The sequence below is a fragment of the Somniosus microcephalus genome, chromosome 21 (assembly GCF_052327205.1).
Source record: "Somniosus microcephalus isolate GS21.2 chromosome 21, FLI_Smic_1.0, whole genome shotgun sequence".
Taxonomy (NCBI): domain Eukaryota; kingdom Metazoa; phylum Chordata; class Chondrichthyes; order Squaliformes; family Somniosidae; genus Somniosus; species Somniosus microcephalus.
This window is the reverse complement of record NC_141007.1, coordinates 32,504,773-32,518,832: the sequence shown is the minus strand read 5'-3', so window position 1 is coordinate 32,518,832 and position 14,060 is coordinate 32,504,773. Positions and strand designations below refer to the sequence as shown.

The 14,060-nt window shown below is 43.0% G+C and overlaps 1 protein-coding gene across 1 annotated transcript in view; it reads left to right on the top strand.

Annotated features, from left to right (window-relative positions):
• LOC147102691 (protein shisa-6-like) overlaps nucleotides 1-14,060 on the top strand; it is a 631,586-nt gene that overhangs the window by 575,310 nt on the left and 42,216 nt on the right. Inside the window, exon 6 of the mRNA XM_085963410.1 lies at nucleotides 13,663-13,725. Within this exon, the coding sequence (XP_085819536.1) occupies nucleotides 13,663-13,725 (63 nt within the window). The remainder of the gene's footprint in view (nucleotides 1-13,662; nucleotides 13,726-14,060) is intronic.

The window sequence follows — 14,060 nt, the reverse complement described above, 5'->3', positions numbered from 1 at the left end:
GCCTGGAAGGTCGAGGAGGCGGCAGTTTCGCTGGTATGTCGAGGTCGTAAATTTTTTAAGGAGCGCGGCCATAAGATGTGCATACTTGCCCTCCTCTGGTGAGTTCTGCAGCGCTATCCAGACCTTCGTGACTGTGGAGCTACCGAGTGATGCGACGAGGTAGTCATACTTCGTCCCATCTGTGGTGATGTGTCGCAGCCGGAATCGGGACTCAGCTTGGAGGAACCAGGCTTCGGGCTGGTTTTCCCAAAACTCCGGCAGTTTCACGGAAACTACGTTCGTGTCCGCCATTGCAGTGCTCGGAATACGTTCTGAGCGTCGGGGTCACCAATGTTGCGGCTGCCGCGGAACACGAATGGAGGCCGAACCGATCTGAGGAACACATGGCTTTTATTACATTCTCTTGAGAGATGGCTGCCCCAGCCTCTCTCTCTGCTAAACCCGAAAACAGACTGAGGGCGACACCCGCGCTTTTGAGTACACACTGAGGGCGACGCCCGCTCCTTTGTCATGCCTTAAAGGCAGCATGCTTCTTAAAGGCAAGGTGCCCGATTTATTGTCCACGGACGGAAAAGTGGATTGCGCCCATTTAGGTGGCGATCCGCCACAGTACACTTAATGCATACTTAAGAAAGGACATACTTGCTCTCGAGTCAGTATAAAGAAGGTTCACTCGGTTAATCCCGGTGATGAGGGGATGGACATATGAGGAGAGGTTGAGTAGATTGGGACTCTACTCATTGGAGTTCAGAAGAATGAGAGGCGATCTTATTGAAACATATAAGATTGTGGAGGGGTTGGATCGGGTGGATGCGGGGAAGATGTTCCCGATGATGGGTGAAACTAGAACTAGGGGGCATAGTCTTAGAATAAGGGGCTGCTCTTTCAAAACTGAGATGAGGAGGAACTACTTCACTCAGAGGGTGGTAGGTCCATGAAATATGCTGCCCCAAAAAGCTGTAGAAGCTACATCATTACATAAATTTAAAACAGAAATAGACAGTTTCCTAGAAGTAAAGGGAATTAAGGGTTACGGGGAGCGGGCAGGAATTTGGACATGAGTCTAGGTTCGGATCGGTCATGGCCCTGTGGGTAGCGGAGCGGGCCCAGGAGCCATGTAGCCTGATCCTGCTCCTATTTCATGTGTCTAATTCTGTTAGATTCAGGAGATGGTTCTGTGATAGTGGATTGGCGGTTAGGATCAGATCAGCCATGATCTTATTGAATGGCGGAGCAGGCTCGAGGGGCTGATTGGCCTACTCCTGCTCCTATTTCTTATGTTCTTATGTACTACCTATAGTGTTAGATCATAGAATTGCGCAAATATAATGGAAGTTTGGAGGATACTGAATCATTTTGTCTTCATAGCAGCATGGGTGCTACATATAGAACATCATTACTGAGTTATTTACATAGAATTACATAGAATATATAGCACAAAAACAGGCTCTTCAGCCCAACCAGTCCATGCCGGTGTTTATGCTCCACTCGAGCCTCCTCCCATCCTTCCTCACCTAACTCAATCAGCATAACACTCTATTCCCTTCTCCCTCATATGCTTATCTAACTGCCGCTTAAATGCATCTAGACTAAGACTATTTGCCTCAACCACTCCCTGTGGTGGCGAGTTCCACATTCTCACCACTCTCTGGATAAAGAAGTTTCTTCTGAATTCCTTATTTGGTTTCTCCGTGACTATCTTATATTGATGGCCTCTAGTTTTGCTCTTCCCACAAGCGGAAACACTCTCTCTGTGTCTACTCTATCAAAACATTTCATATCTGTAAAGACCTCTATTCGGTCACCCCTCAGCCTTCTCTTTTCAAGAGAAAAAAGCCCCAGCCTGTTCATCCTTTCCTGATGGGTATAACCTCGCATTTCTGGTATCATTCTTGTAAAACTTTTTTGCACCCTCTCCAGTGCCTCTATATCCTTTTTACAATATGGCGACCAGAACTGTACACAATACTCCAAGTGTAGTCTAACCAAGGATCGATACAAGTTTAGCATAACTTCCCTACTTTTCAATTCTATACCTCTAGAAATAAACCCTAGTGCTTGGTTTGCTTTAATGGCCTTATTAACCTGTGTCACTACTTTTAGTGATTGGTGTATTTATACTCCCTTTGCTCCTCTACCCCACTTAGATTCTTATTTTCCAAGTAATATGTGACCTCTATATCTTTCTTACCAAAATTTAATACCTCACTATGTTGAAATGTATTTGCCAATTATATGCCTATTCTGCAAGTTTATTAATGTCTTCTTGTAATTTATTGCAGTCCTCCTCAGTATTGACTATCCCCTCGCCCCCCAGCAATTTGATGTCATCCACAAATTTAGAAATTTGTTTTTGATTCCAAAGTCTAAATTGTTATTATAAATTATGAACAACAGTGGTCCCAGCACTGATCCTTGTGGGACCCCACTTCCCAACTTCTGCCACTGTGAATAGCTACCCTTTACCCCCACTCTCTGCTTTCTGTCTTGCAGCCAGCTGGCAATCCATTCTGCTACTTGTCCCCTGACTCCGCATTCTCTGACCTCATTCATTAGTCTATTATGTGATGCTTTATCAAAGGCCTTTTGGAAATCCAAATAAATTACATCTACTACATTAACCCTGTTTACCCTCTCTGTTACCTCTTCAAAGAATTCAATGAGTTTGGTTAAGCAAGACTTTCCGTTTTGAATTCCAAGCTGACTATTCATTATTATATTTTTAGTTTCTAGATGTTTTTCTATTTCCTTCTTTAGCAGGGATTCCATTATTTTTCCTACCACCAATGTTAAGCTGACTGGTCTATAGTTCCCTGGAAATGTTCTATCTCCCAATGTTCTATCTCCTTCCCTAAGTACAGGTTGAGCGTCCTGAATCCGGCAACCTCGGGACCGAGGCCGAGCCGGTTTGCGTGTTTTTCCGGACTTCGGAACGCGTTTCTGATGTCCGAAGTCCGGAAATATCGCAAACTGGGCTCGGGCATTTCCGGACTTGGGACATCAGAAACACGTTCCGAGTCCAGAAATGCCTGGGCCCAGGTTGCGATATTTCCGGGTTTTGGACGTCGCCCAGCTGGTGGCGGAAACGGTTTGACAGGGTGTCCGGATTCCGGAACATTTTACGGATTCCGGACGACCCGACCACCAATCGTCCTGGAGGCCGGATTCGGGCAAATTCCGGATTCCGGAAGTCTAGATTTTGGACGCTCAACCTGTATATGTATAACGTTAGCTATCCTCTGGCACTACACCTTGTTCCAATGAATTATTAAATATGTGTAATAATGCCTCTGCTATCTCTTCTCTAGATTCTTTTAAAATGCATGGATGTAATCCGTCTGGACCATGGGATTTATCCTCTTTGAGTTTGATTAGTTTATTTAATATTTCTCCTCTATTTTAAATGCAGTTATCTCATTTCTAATCTCATCATCCTATGTCATGTCCACCTGATCTGTCTCCCTGGTAAATACTGAAGCAAAGTAATTGTTTAATATTTCTTCCATTTTGCTATCGCTGCCTGTGATTTTATCCTGTCCATCCCTTAGTGGCCCTATTCCCATCCTGACTTTCCTTTTTTTATTTATGCGCCTGTAGAATCTTTTACTACTTTGTTTCTTGTTCCTTGATCATTTAACTTCATAGCTCCCCTTTGCCTTCCTAATTGTTTTCTTGACTTCCCTCCTAATCTGTTCATATTCTCTCTTGTCATGCTTTCCCCTGCTATCCATATACTTATTCTATGTCTCTTTCCTTACCCTCCATGTTTCCCTTATGTCTTTATTCATCCTTGGTGTCTCATTTGTGTTTAGTTTGTTCTTGTTTTTTAGCAGAATATATTTTTCCTGGACTCTGTTGACCACCATTTTAAATGTTTCCCATTGCTGTTCTACATCATTGTTTGCCAATATTGTTGTCCATTTTATTTTCCCAAGTTTTATTCTCAGCCCCTCAAAATCAGCGTTTTTCCAATCTGTTACCCTGGTCTTTGTCATGCTTAATTATTATCTTAAAACGTATTATATTATAGTCACTATTGCCTAGATGTTCTGTTACTTTTACTTCTTTTATCTGCTCTGGTTCACTCCCCATCACTAGATCCAGTAGCGAATCCTCTCTTGTTGGGCTTTTTACATACTGGGTTAGAAAAGAGTCTTGTACACATTGTAGGAATTCTATTCCCTTATCCCCTTTACCTACCTCTACTGGCCAATTAATTTCAGTGTCGTTGAAATCCCCCATAATTATTATTCTATGTTTTTTACTCATTTCCCTAATTGGTTTGCATATTTCGTCCTCCTTCTCCCTTCCCTTTAGGTGGTCTGAAGACTACCCCTATTAATGCGATTGATCCTTTATTATCTTTTTTCTCAATCCACATGGATTCTATTTCTGTCTTACTAATAGCTGCGTACTTTTTACTACTGCCATTGTGTTATCTCTAACAAGTACAGCTACTCCACCTCCCCTTTTTCCCTCTCTATATTTTCTAAGTATGTCATACCCTGCAATGTTTAATTCCCAGTCCCTGATTTTTCTGTAGCTATGTCTCAGTAATTGCTACTATATCTGGTTCCTCGCAATGTATTATTTACTCCAGTTCCCCTGTTTTTTACAGACACTGTGTGCATTGCTGTACAGACAGTTTAACTTGTTTTTAATAGCAGTTCCTCTCACTTTATTTTTAACCATCTTTTTACACTCCTGTTCAATAACTCTATTTATTTACTGGCCATTTATGTTTTCCCTTAGCTTAGTCTGTCCTATGCTCTCCTTTCCCATTTTGTTTATATTTAGGCTTGTTTCATTTCTTGTAGACCCCTCCCCGCATCTTATTAGTTTACTATTTGTTTGAAAGAGGCTGTATAGGACCCAACAGTATGTCAGGCAGTGCATGTACCATCCCAGGTGCCACTACCTGGATCTCATCCAGCACACGATGTCTAAGTAAGTTGTATCTTCACAGGGAAGCAATAAATGCTTGAAACAGACCTGCAAACTCAGTGATCCATTAGGTTCGCATTACTGTAGCTGTGAAAATGACCGTGGCCCTCAACTTCCAGACAGCAGTTGGTGATCTACCCAGCATCAGCCAGTTTGCTGCTCACTGCTGCATAAGGGAGTAAGTGGTCGCAGATGCCCATTTCAGACATGCCAACTACACTGTGTTCAGCATTGAACAGCAGCAGGGACCTCTTTCATTATTATGGCTTCCCCATGGCATTGTGAACTGTACCCACATAGCAATTTATGCACCATTCCACCATGCAGTGACCTACAGAAACAGGAAAGGACTGTACTGTACTCTGAAAATGTTCAGTTAGTAGGCGATCATGCATATTAATGCCCATTTCCCAAGGACTTTGCACAAGTACACTTCCTATACAGTGCCCAGATTTTTTGATGGTGGAAGGAGGCTGGAAATTTGGCCCTTGGGAGCCATGTTACCCACTACAGCTGTGGGTAATGACACCAATGTGCAGCCCTACACACCTGCAGACAACCATAACGAGGTGTATGCATGAACAGGAATCCTGACTGAGCAGACGTTTGCAATCGAATGCTTCAGATGTCTCAATTGTTTAGAGGGCTGATTGTGTGTGGATCAGACCAAGCCTCATTAATTGTAGAAGTATGCTGCACAATTCAGTCATAGATGGAGACCTCCCCCCGGAAAATATTGTGGAGCAATATGACGCCAGAGAGGAGGAGAGGATGTATTGGAAGCACAAGCAAAGGCACAGTGAGGGAAAATAAGGATTCTATGGCATTAGGCACCAATTGCCTCTATCTTCCCTTGAATAATAAGGACAGATGTCAGTCTTTCCCACTCCAACAAATTGCATAAACCACATGAAGATTCCTCTCAGTAAGACACATTGCGTACAGCAATTAAGATTCCTCGGAACAATGCAGAACCCACACAATATATCTGCAGAACCCTAATTTGGATCTCCTAATTCTTTGCATATAGTGTTTTCACCCTTTAAATCCATAGTAATAACATTTCTAGTGCTACTGTCTGCTTTCTTGATAAGAACAATAAAAGAAGGAATGACTTAAAACTATCAGCAAAAGTTAAATGCTTTTAATCGTATAATAGTGCATGCAACCAATGAGCTTTATGTTTTGCACAATGGAGCCATCCCCTTGCGCCATGTGATTTGTATGGTGTGACCCACCTTGTGACTTAGTTCTAAGTGAGTTACTGATAGAAGGAGTAAGTGGCTGGCTGCAAAGTTTGTAAGGGGCTCTTCTGGGATTGGGATAATCTATAATCTCCATAGTCTTTCATTGGTGGTAGGAAAGCTGTGCATAATTCTAGCTATTTGAATTTGGAGGCATTAGATTGTCCAGTCACTTGTACAGATGCATGCGACGGCTCAAGTGGTGGGACATCTTGACAGCCAACCACCTGTTCCTGGGATAGTAAATGCATGCCACTGCTTAGGACAGGTATTGAAGGTGGCCACCGACCTGTGTTAGTGTAAACTATTGTCCTTTTGCAAAGTCTCCAAATCCTCATAGTTGCCTTTAACCACTAAGCAGGTGACTGGAAGCTAGCCAGAATGCTCCGAGGAAATTCATGGCCTATGTTTGCAAGGGTCAACACTTGATCACTTTCTCCATTGAAAAGGGGCATCGACAGGACAGAGCACAGAGCTTTCACCCGGTGGCAAGGTTCACTTGATTGCAAGGTATTGAAGACAGCACCTATGTGGACATGAGGGCTCCTCACATCTACACCATAATTTACTTGAACCCAAAGTATTTGCACTCAATTATTGAACAGCTGGTACTTGACCACAGAAACATCATTATGCATGTCAATGCTGGTTACCCAGAGGGTAGCTATGATGCCCTCATTATGCGGCAGGCCACAGTGCCTGTATTATGCAAAGGAGAGGAAACATTGGGAGGATGGCTCTTAGCAGAACTGGGCGATGCTCTGTATACAGTCTGTTGGCTGCATTGGAAGCTCCTCAACAGCAGAGGACCAGCTTGGCCTGGATGCCTCACCATCTGTTTGCTCTTCCTCGACTGCCAGCCCAACTTCAAGGAAAGTGCCTTTTTGCAGCTTTGACATAATGAAACAGTGTGAGCAAAAGGGCAAGGTTTGCCCACAATATTTCACATGTTACCTCCCAGAGGAGGTGGGAATTTCCAACTTATGCTTGTGCCATGGTTGACAGGCCACAGAAGAAATGTGAACAAAAGTGAGAAGTAGAGTTACCTTCACTTTCCATTCTGAAACTAGCAAACGCCTTTCTCATCTGGAGCCAGGCAGCAGGGACCTGAGTGACCGCACTGAGTCAGTCAATGGCCTTCAACCATGCAACTTGCATCCATGCTTTTACTGGTGGCTGGCCTTCAGTCCCATAATGGCCACCCGCCATTTGGTGCATCTCCTGCAGCAGGACCTCCAACCCTTCAGCATCAAGTAGCGATGTTGCCGACATGTCTCCACTGTACCATTGTAAACATCTAGTCAATTTCTCGGCTTGGCCAGATCATTTTTAACATGTTGGCAAACCTCAACACAATTGGTCATTTTCCTTCTGCCGTCAAAGAGGTTCAGCATTGCTCTCGCTTCTGGTCTAATCTGCCTATCAGATTATATACATCAATTAATAAAAAGGTGGGAGTAAAGCTAAAAGCAACAGCTAATACCAGCTGTTTCTACAACACAGGCACCATCTCAAAGTAATTAAAAACCAAGCACAAACTTGCTTTGGGAATTTGTTCAAATTACATTTTGTTGTGATTGGACATTTTAACAGACCGAGAAAACATAGCAGTGATTCGATTCCCTTTCATGCTAAAAGCCTGAAGTAAACTCAAGGCGACCCTGTGTATTTTCAAGCGGAACTGATGCCGATTGATTTGATTCAAACAGTCATTACCTCAGGTTATGTTCGAACAATCCTTTTTTATTTATAACCTGGGGTCAGATTCAGATATGTACCTGCAATTAGTTTTTTGTCGCAATTCATGACCTCACTTCTTAACGAGGATCATCTGTTCTGCAACATTATTGCAAAAAAAATGTTCTTTACTTTCTTGGCCCAATGCAACAATATTCTCTTCTATTTTATTTATTTAATCACTAAGAGTGCATTTCCAAAAATACTCTTAATGCCTCGATTCTTCTATCCTGAGGCATCATCATGGCAAGGTTTAGGTAATATAGGAAACTTGTTAGTCAAAGGTAATAACTGGCCAAATTGCATAATCATTCTATGAGTTACAATATTGGCCTCTCACCTTCTGAAACTGGTGGTGTGGTGTGATAAAAGTCTCTGCTGGCTGTAAGGATTTGAAGTGAAATGATTTTGGACTGGCTCAGACTGTTTGCTGAGGAATGGGAATGTCACACTGGTGCAGTAGGAAATGTTCTTGCAGGGTTGGGATTGAGACATGTTGCTGGGACCGAGTAGAAGAAACTCCACCGTGCATTCAGGTATGCTGTACCTGACCCGGGAGTGCTTGATGCTAACACAGGTTAAAAATGGAAAAGGGCTCCAGCAGACATCCATGTGATGTAACACTGTCTCCTTTCCCATGTGATGTCTCAGTGTTGCACAAGCCAGCAGAGAACTGATAAAACTCATCTAACTGAGGTAAGTGGGTAAGGTTGATGGGTATCGATGGTTCTCACCACCACCTTCTCAAGGGCAATTAGGGATGGGCAATAAATGCTGGCCTTGCCAGCGACGCCCACATCCCATAAACAAATTAAAAAACAATCTTCTGGTTGGATAGCAAGCTTGACGGTCAGTTCTAAAGCTGGCTTCATCTCTTTCAGAATAATAAATTAATCCTTTTGTGTATTAAGCTTGTACTTTGAAAGACTCATGCTCTTAGGCAAAGCCCTGAAGCTGAAGGAATGGAATGTTGTTTCATGCCCGTGCACCCTCATCTGATGAATGCTCCTGACCTCACTGATGCTGCAGGCCAGAGATGCAAAGTAGAGGCCAAGGTGCTTTTCCACAGGGCAGAATGGAAAATTGGAGGGCGAGTTGCCGTTGTCCATTGTGGTGCCCTTCATATGAACACTTTCTGAGTAATGAGAGGCATGTGCTGAAAGAAGAAAGGGGAAAAATACCGTACAACAGAGGGAGCCCCACCCTCACAAAAAGTAACTACAAACTTTGTATTATAAATACGCCTACTGCGGAATGCACTAGTAAACCAATCAGAGCAATGAATCAAAGTCACTTGATCTACATAAAATCACTGACTGTTTCACATTCATTTTACCACAAGCTTACCAAAAGTCTTCATTCTTTATTTGAAAATCTTTCCACACTTTGTACCATCCTGTGTAAGTGATCTTCTCCAACCCTGTGTCCATACCCACACCCATTGCTCCTCTTTCTCTGGATTACCGCTAACCCCCCATTTGCTTCACCATTCGAGGTCGATCTTTTAGACACTGCATCCCCGGCCCCTTGCAATTCTGTCCCAACATCGATTTGTCTTCATACTGTCTTCATACTGCCCTCGCATCCTTCAGAAGCATCTCAAATTTTGACCGTGAATCTTCCCCCAGCCACCAGTGCCCCAACAATTTCCCCCCTTTGCCCACTCAGTATCCACCTCTCCTTCTGTGCAGTGCCTTCTTTTACACAAGGTGTGCGACATCAATGGAAAGAGCTGCTACACAACAGTTATACCCTGACAACACAGCCAGGATAGGGAACCTAACTACATGACACATTTACTTTCAAAAGAAAACTGCAGCAAAACAGGCCCTTTGATATTTTTAATTAAAAATCTGAAATGTGTGGCATGTTGGCAACAAACCTAAAAGTCTTCCAAGTGTATTTGGGAATAAATGACTGTTGTGCGCTGAATAAAAAGCAAGGCCGTGGGCCTACCCATTTATTGAGCGCACTGGAGCCTTTTAATACCTTCTATTCTCAAGGAGCCTATAGGATTTTAGCTTGAATATCTACATAAATGATATTCCGTAAGCCTCGTGTGTGGAGATTGTTGTAGATCATAGATTACTCGATTCAAATCCTTTTCAAAAGATCGGTGGGTAAATGTCTTGCGTGCTGTGGCACTGAGTCATACACACAGGAAAGACTCGGGTTTGATCTTGTCTGTGCTGGGTTCTGCCATCTCAAACAGGGTAACAATGGAGGCAATAGGCTTCAGTGTCCCTGGAGACAAGAAAGGGAGGAGAAAATTGGCCAGGATTCTTACTTCTGTTCGCTACCTAGAAATTCTTTCTGGAAGCATGCATGTGAACACTGGTGACCAGAGCTGGGGAGGAATGAAGGAACAGGAGTAGGCTGTTCAGCCCCTCGAGCCTGCTCTGTACCTCAACTCCATCTACCCAGCTTGACTCTATATCCCTTGATAACCCTACCTAACAAAAAATCCAGTGATCTCAGTCTTGAAAGCGCCAATTGTCCCCCAGCATCCATAGCTTTTTGCGGGAGCGCATTCCAAATTTCTACTCCCCTTTGTATGTAAAAGTGATGCCCCCTTCAGTGAATAATGTGCCAAAATCCCCCGTCCAGATTCACACATGCAGAAAATGAATGCGTGGGTAAGAGGGTGGTGCGGTGGGGGGGGGGGGGGTGAATAGCCATGGAGCCAAATGTCGACACAAGTCACCAGCTACAGGAGAAGGAGGACAAGGGAGAAAAGCATAGGGAGATGGAAGGGGGAAAGGATTTCAGTCTTTGTGTAGTTCAATCTGGTATAAAAATGCGTCCCCAATACTGAAAGAGTATTAACACTCTGAATCCAACCTGGTATACACCTTTTCAACTGGGATGGTTTTGCAGCGCACGCTTTAATTATAGACTTCTTTCTGGTTACTATCAATGTCACAATCAGCAGGAGGTACACTGCTGCAGGGAAGAGCAGGAATCACCTGCTAGATTCTTCTTGACTGATATTATCAGCCACGTTCTCTAGTGGCTTGGCAGAAATGTGTATTGAAGAGGCATGCATTGTCATTTGGCAAAGTATCTTTACAAGGAGGTTATTACAGATGCTTCACTACATTTATGAATGGATGTATGTGCAATTACCCGTTCAATGACCTGAAATATTACCATGTGACCAATCATGTCTGCACTGAATGTGTGTTTCTTACTTTCATAAAAACACATTTCAAAACTGTCCACAGCAGATACAGGTTCTGCTACAGTGTGAACTTAACCCAGCAGCCTACTTAGTAAACTCTCATAGCTAACTATTCTTAGATTTTCATGAAGTGGGCCAGTTTCAAAATTCCCAAATGTAGCAATAATTTGCCTTTAACTGGATCATGTAAGGAAAGATAAAGCAACTTGCAGTGTTAAGAAAGAACGGACAAATTTGCATTTATACCGTGCCTTTTACAATCTCAGGATGTCCTAAAGCACTTCACAGCCAATGAATTTCTTTTAAAGTGCAGTCGCTGTTGTAATGCAAGGAAATACGACAACCAAATTGTACATAGCAAGGTCCCGCAAACGGCATTAAGATTAATAGCCAGATAATCTGTTTTGTGATATTGGTTGAGGAGTAAATGTTGGCCAGGTTGCCTCCTAGGCAACTCTCCTACTCTTCTTCGAATCGAATCCAGAGAGGAAATGCACGGCCGCTATTCTCATCCGAAGGACGGCACCTCCGACAATGCAGCACACCAGTGTCAGCCTCGACAATGTGCTCAAGTCTCTGGAGTGGGGCTTGAACCAACTACCTTCTGGCTCAGAGGTGAGAGTGTTATCACCGAGCCAAGGCTGACACCTTAGGCATCAGCTTGCAGTGTTACTGAAGGATGTCTATCGTCTATTTGTAAAGAAAGACTTGCATTTATATTGCGCCTTTCACGACCACCGGACGTCACCAAGCACTTTACAGCCAATGAAGTACTTTTGAAGTGGAGTCACTGTTGTAATGTGGGAAATGCGGCAGCCAATTTGCGCACAGCAGGGTCCCACAAACAGCAATGTGCTAATGACCAGATAATCTGTTTTTTTTTGTTATGTTGGTTGAGGGATAAATATTGACCAGGACACCAGGGATAACTCCCCTGCTCTTTTTTAAAATAGTGCCATGGGATCTTTTACGTCCACCTGAGAGAGCAGAAAGGTCCTCAGTTTAACGTCTCATCCGAAAAACAGTGCAGCACTCCCTCAGTACTGCACTGGAGTGTCAGCCGAGCTTTATGTGCTCAAGTCCCTGGAGTGGGACTTGAACCCACAACCTTCTGACTCCGAGGTGAGTGTGCTACCAACTAAGCCACAGCTGACAGCATAAATTGTTTTTATTCTGGTGGTTCATGGATCCAGTAAATTCCTACCAGAAATAGCTTATCACCACTGCCACAACTAAGTGCAGGGTCAGGTGGTCGGAACATTGAATATGCCTCAGGGCCAGCCTCATTTCTATTTTGCCTTCATCTTTTCATGGAGGATCTCTTATGCACCTTGTTGTGAATCTTCAATTGAAAAAATTACAACAAAGACAACTTGGCAACAGTGGGAAGAAACAAGACTTTTCAACAGTGTGGAGGTAGGAATCTCATTTTACTGGTGGTTTGCTGGCAAGCAAACAAGGTCAATAATGCCAAACTGTCAAGAGAGCAGCAGAGGTAGAGCTCCGACAACAAGACAGTGAACGCAAGAAGACCAGTGAAGCACTGCTCAACAGTATATTGTCTGAATGATCTGCTGCAGCAGTACCTTCTGAATAACTTGTGTACATAACTGAATCAAAGATGATGACTGGGAGTTGATGTCTCACGTATTATAGCATCGCAGCAAATGCATTTGTTGTGTAAATTTGAAATTTTCAAATTGTGTTATTGGAATGTTGCCATCCTCAATTAATTATATAATTCCCTGTTGTCATTGATGTCATTGCAGAAGTGAGCAGATTTGTAATTGGAAACAGTCTGCTTATTACGACAATCAGTTTGAACAACACACCTCAGTTAAACGATGATTATTCCTCCTCTACTCTATATTCAGTAGCGACTGGTTGGGATGAATTGCTAATGGATGTTGCTGGTCCCTAGTTGTTTTGGGCCTTGTATGTATTCAAGTGGATTTGTAGATATTGGGGTTGCTAAATCTCATGACTTTGTTAATGGATTAGTGAGTTTTGTTATATTGCTTTAATGCGTATGATTCACTGGGATAGCAGGGAGAGAGAAAAGCTGCTATTATACCAGGGCCATTTTAATTCAGATTCTGAGGGAGTAGTGTCTTTGAGCTGGCCACAAATGTTTACACTGCTGAATCTGGCTCTTTTACCCTGGCCGCGGGCTTGCAGACCAAAGTGAAAACTGTTACTCGAATAATCGAAACCCAATTTGGTTACATAAATACTGGGACCTAGTTTACAGATAGTGATCCCCTGCAATCCAAATTAAAATGGCAGCAACACAAGAGCAGCCAGAGAAAGACCATTTTCCTTTCTTTTTGTCTACTGTCGCAATGAATCGCGCACATCACAACAATAATGCACAAATCAATAAATCGGTGACATTACGAGCGTTGGTAGCATTCAGATATGAAAATTCTTGCGCCTCAAAAGGCTCAGTATTTTGTTGCATGAGTGTGCATTTTTTAAACACTCGTATACAATTGAAAGGATGTTTGTAGCGGTATAATTTAGCTTTACCTTAATCCTTGCTTCCTTATGTTGCAGGTAATCATCAACACAATTACAATCATTTGGGATTGATCAGTCCAACTCAAACTCCCACAAATGGTGAGTATAAAGTGTTTGTATTGTTGAGGAAATTCAAAGGGTTACCTACCTTTTTTAAATGTTTATGTGAAGGAAACACACAGGCTCCCTACACCATGTTAATGGTTCTGAGTCCTTATTAAGCTACTCAGATCTGGTGTTATATATGAAGTCCAACTTCATTTGAAAAATAATGATTACTACACCTAGAGATAAGTAACCAGCCTCTGCCTTGCTTTTGTAGCCTCAGTGTTGATATAGCTGGTCCAGTTAAGCTTCTGCTAAGTGATAATGCCCAAGATGTTGCTGGTGAGAGACTCGGTGTTGGTGGTGCCGCTGATGATCACGGGCAGACG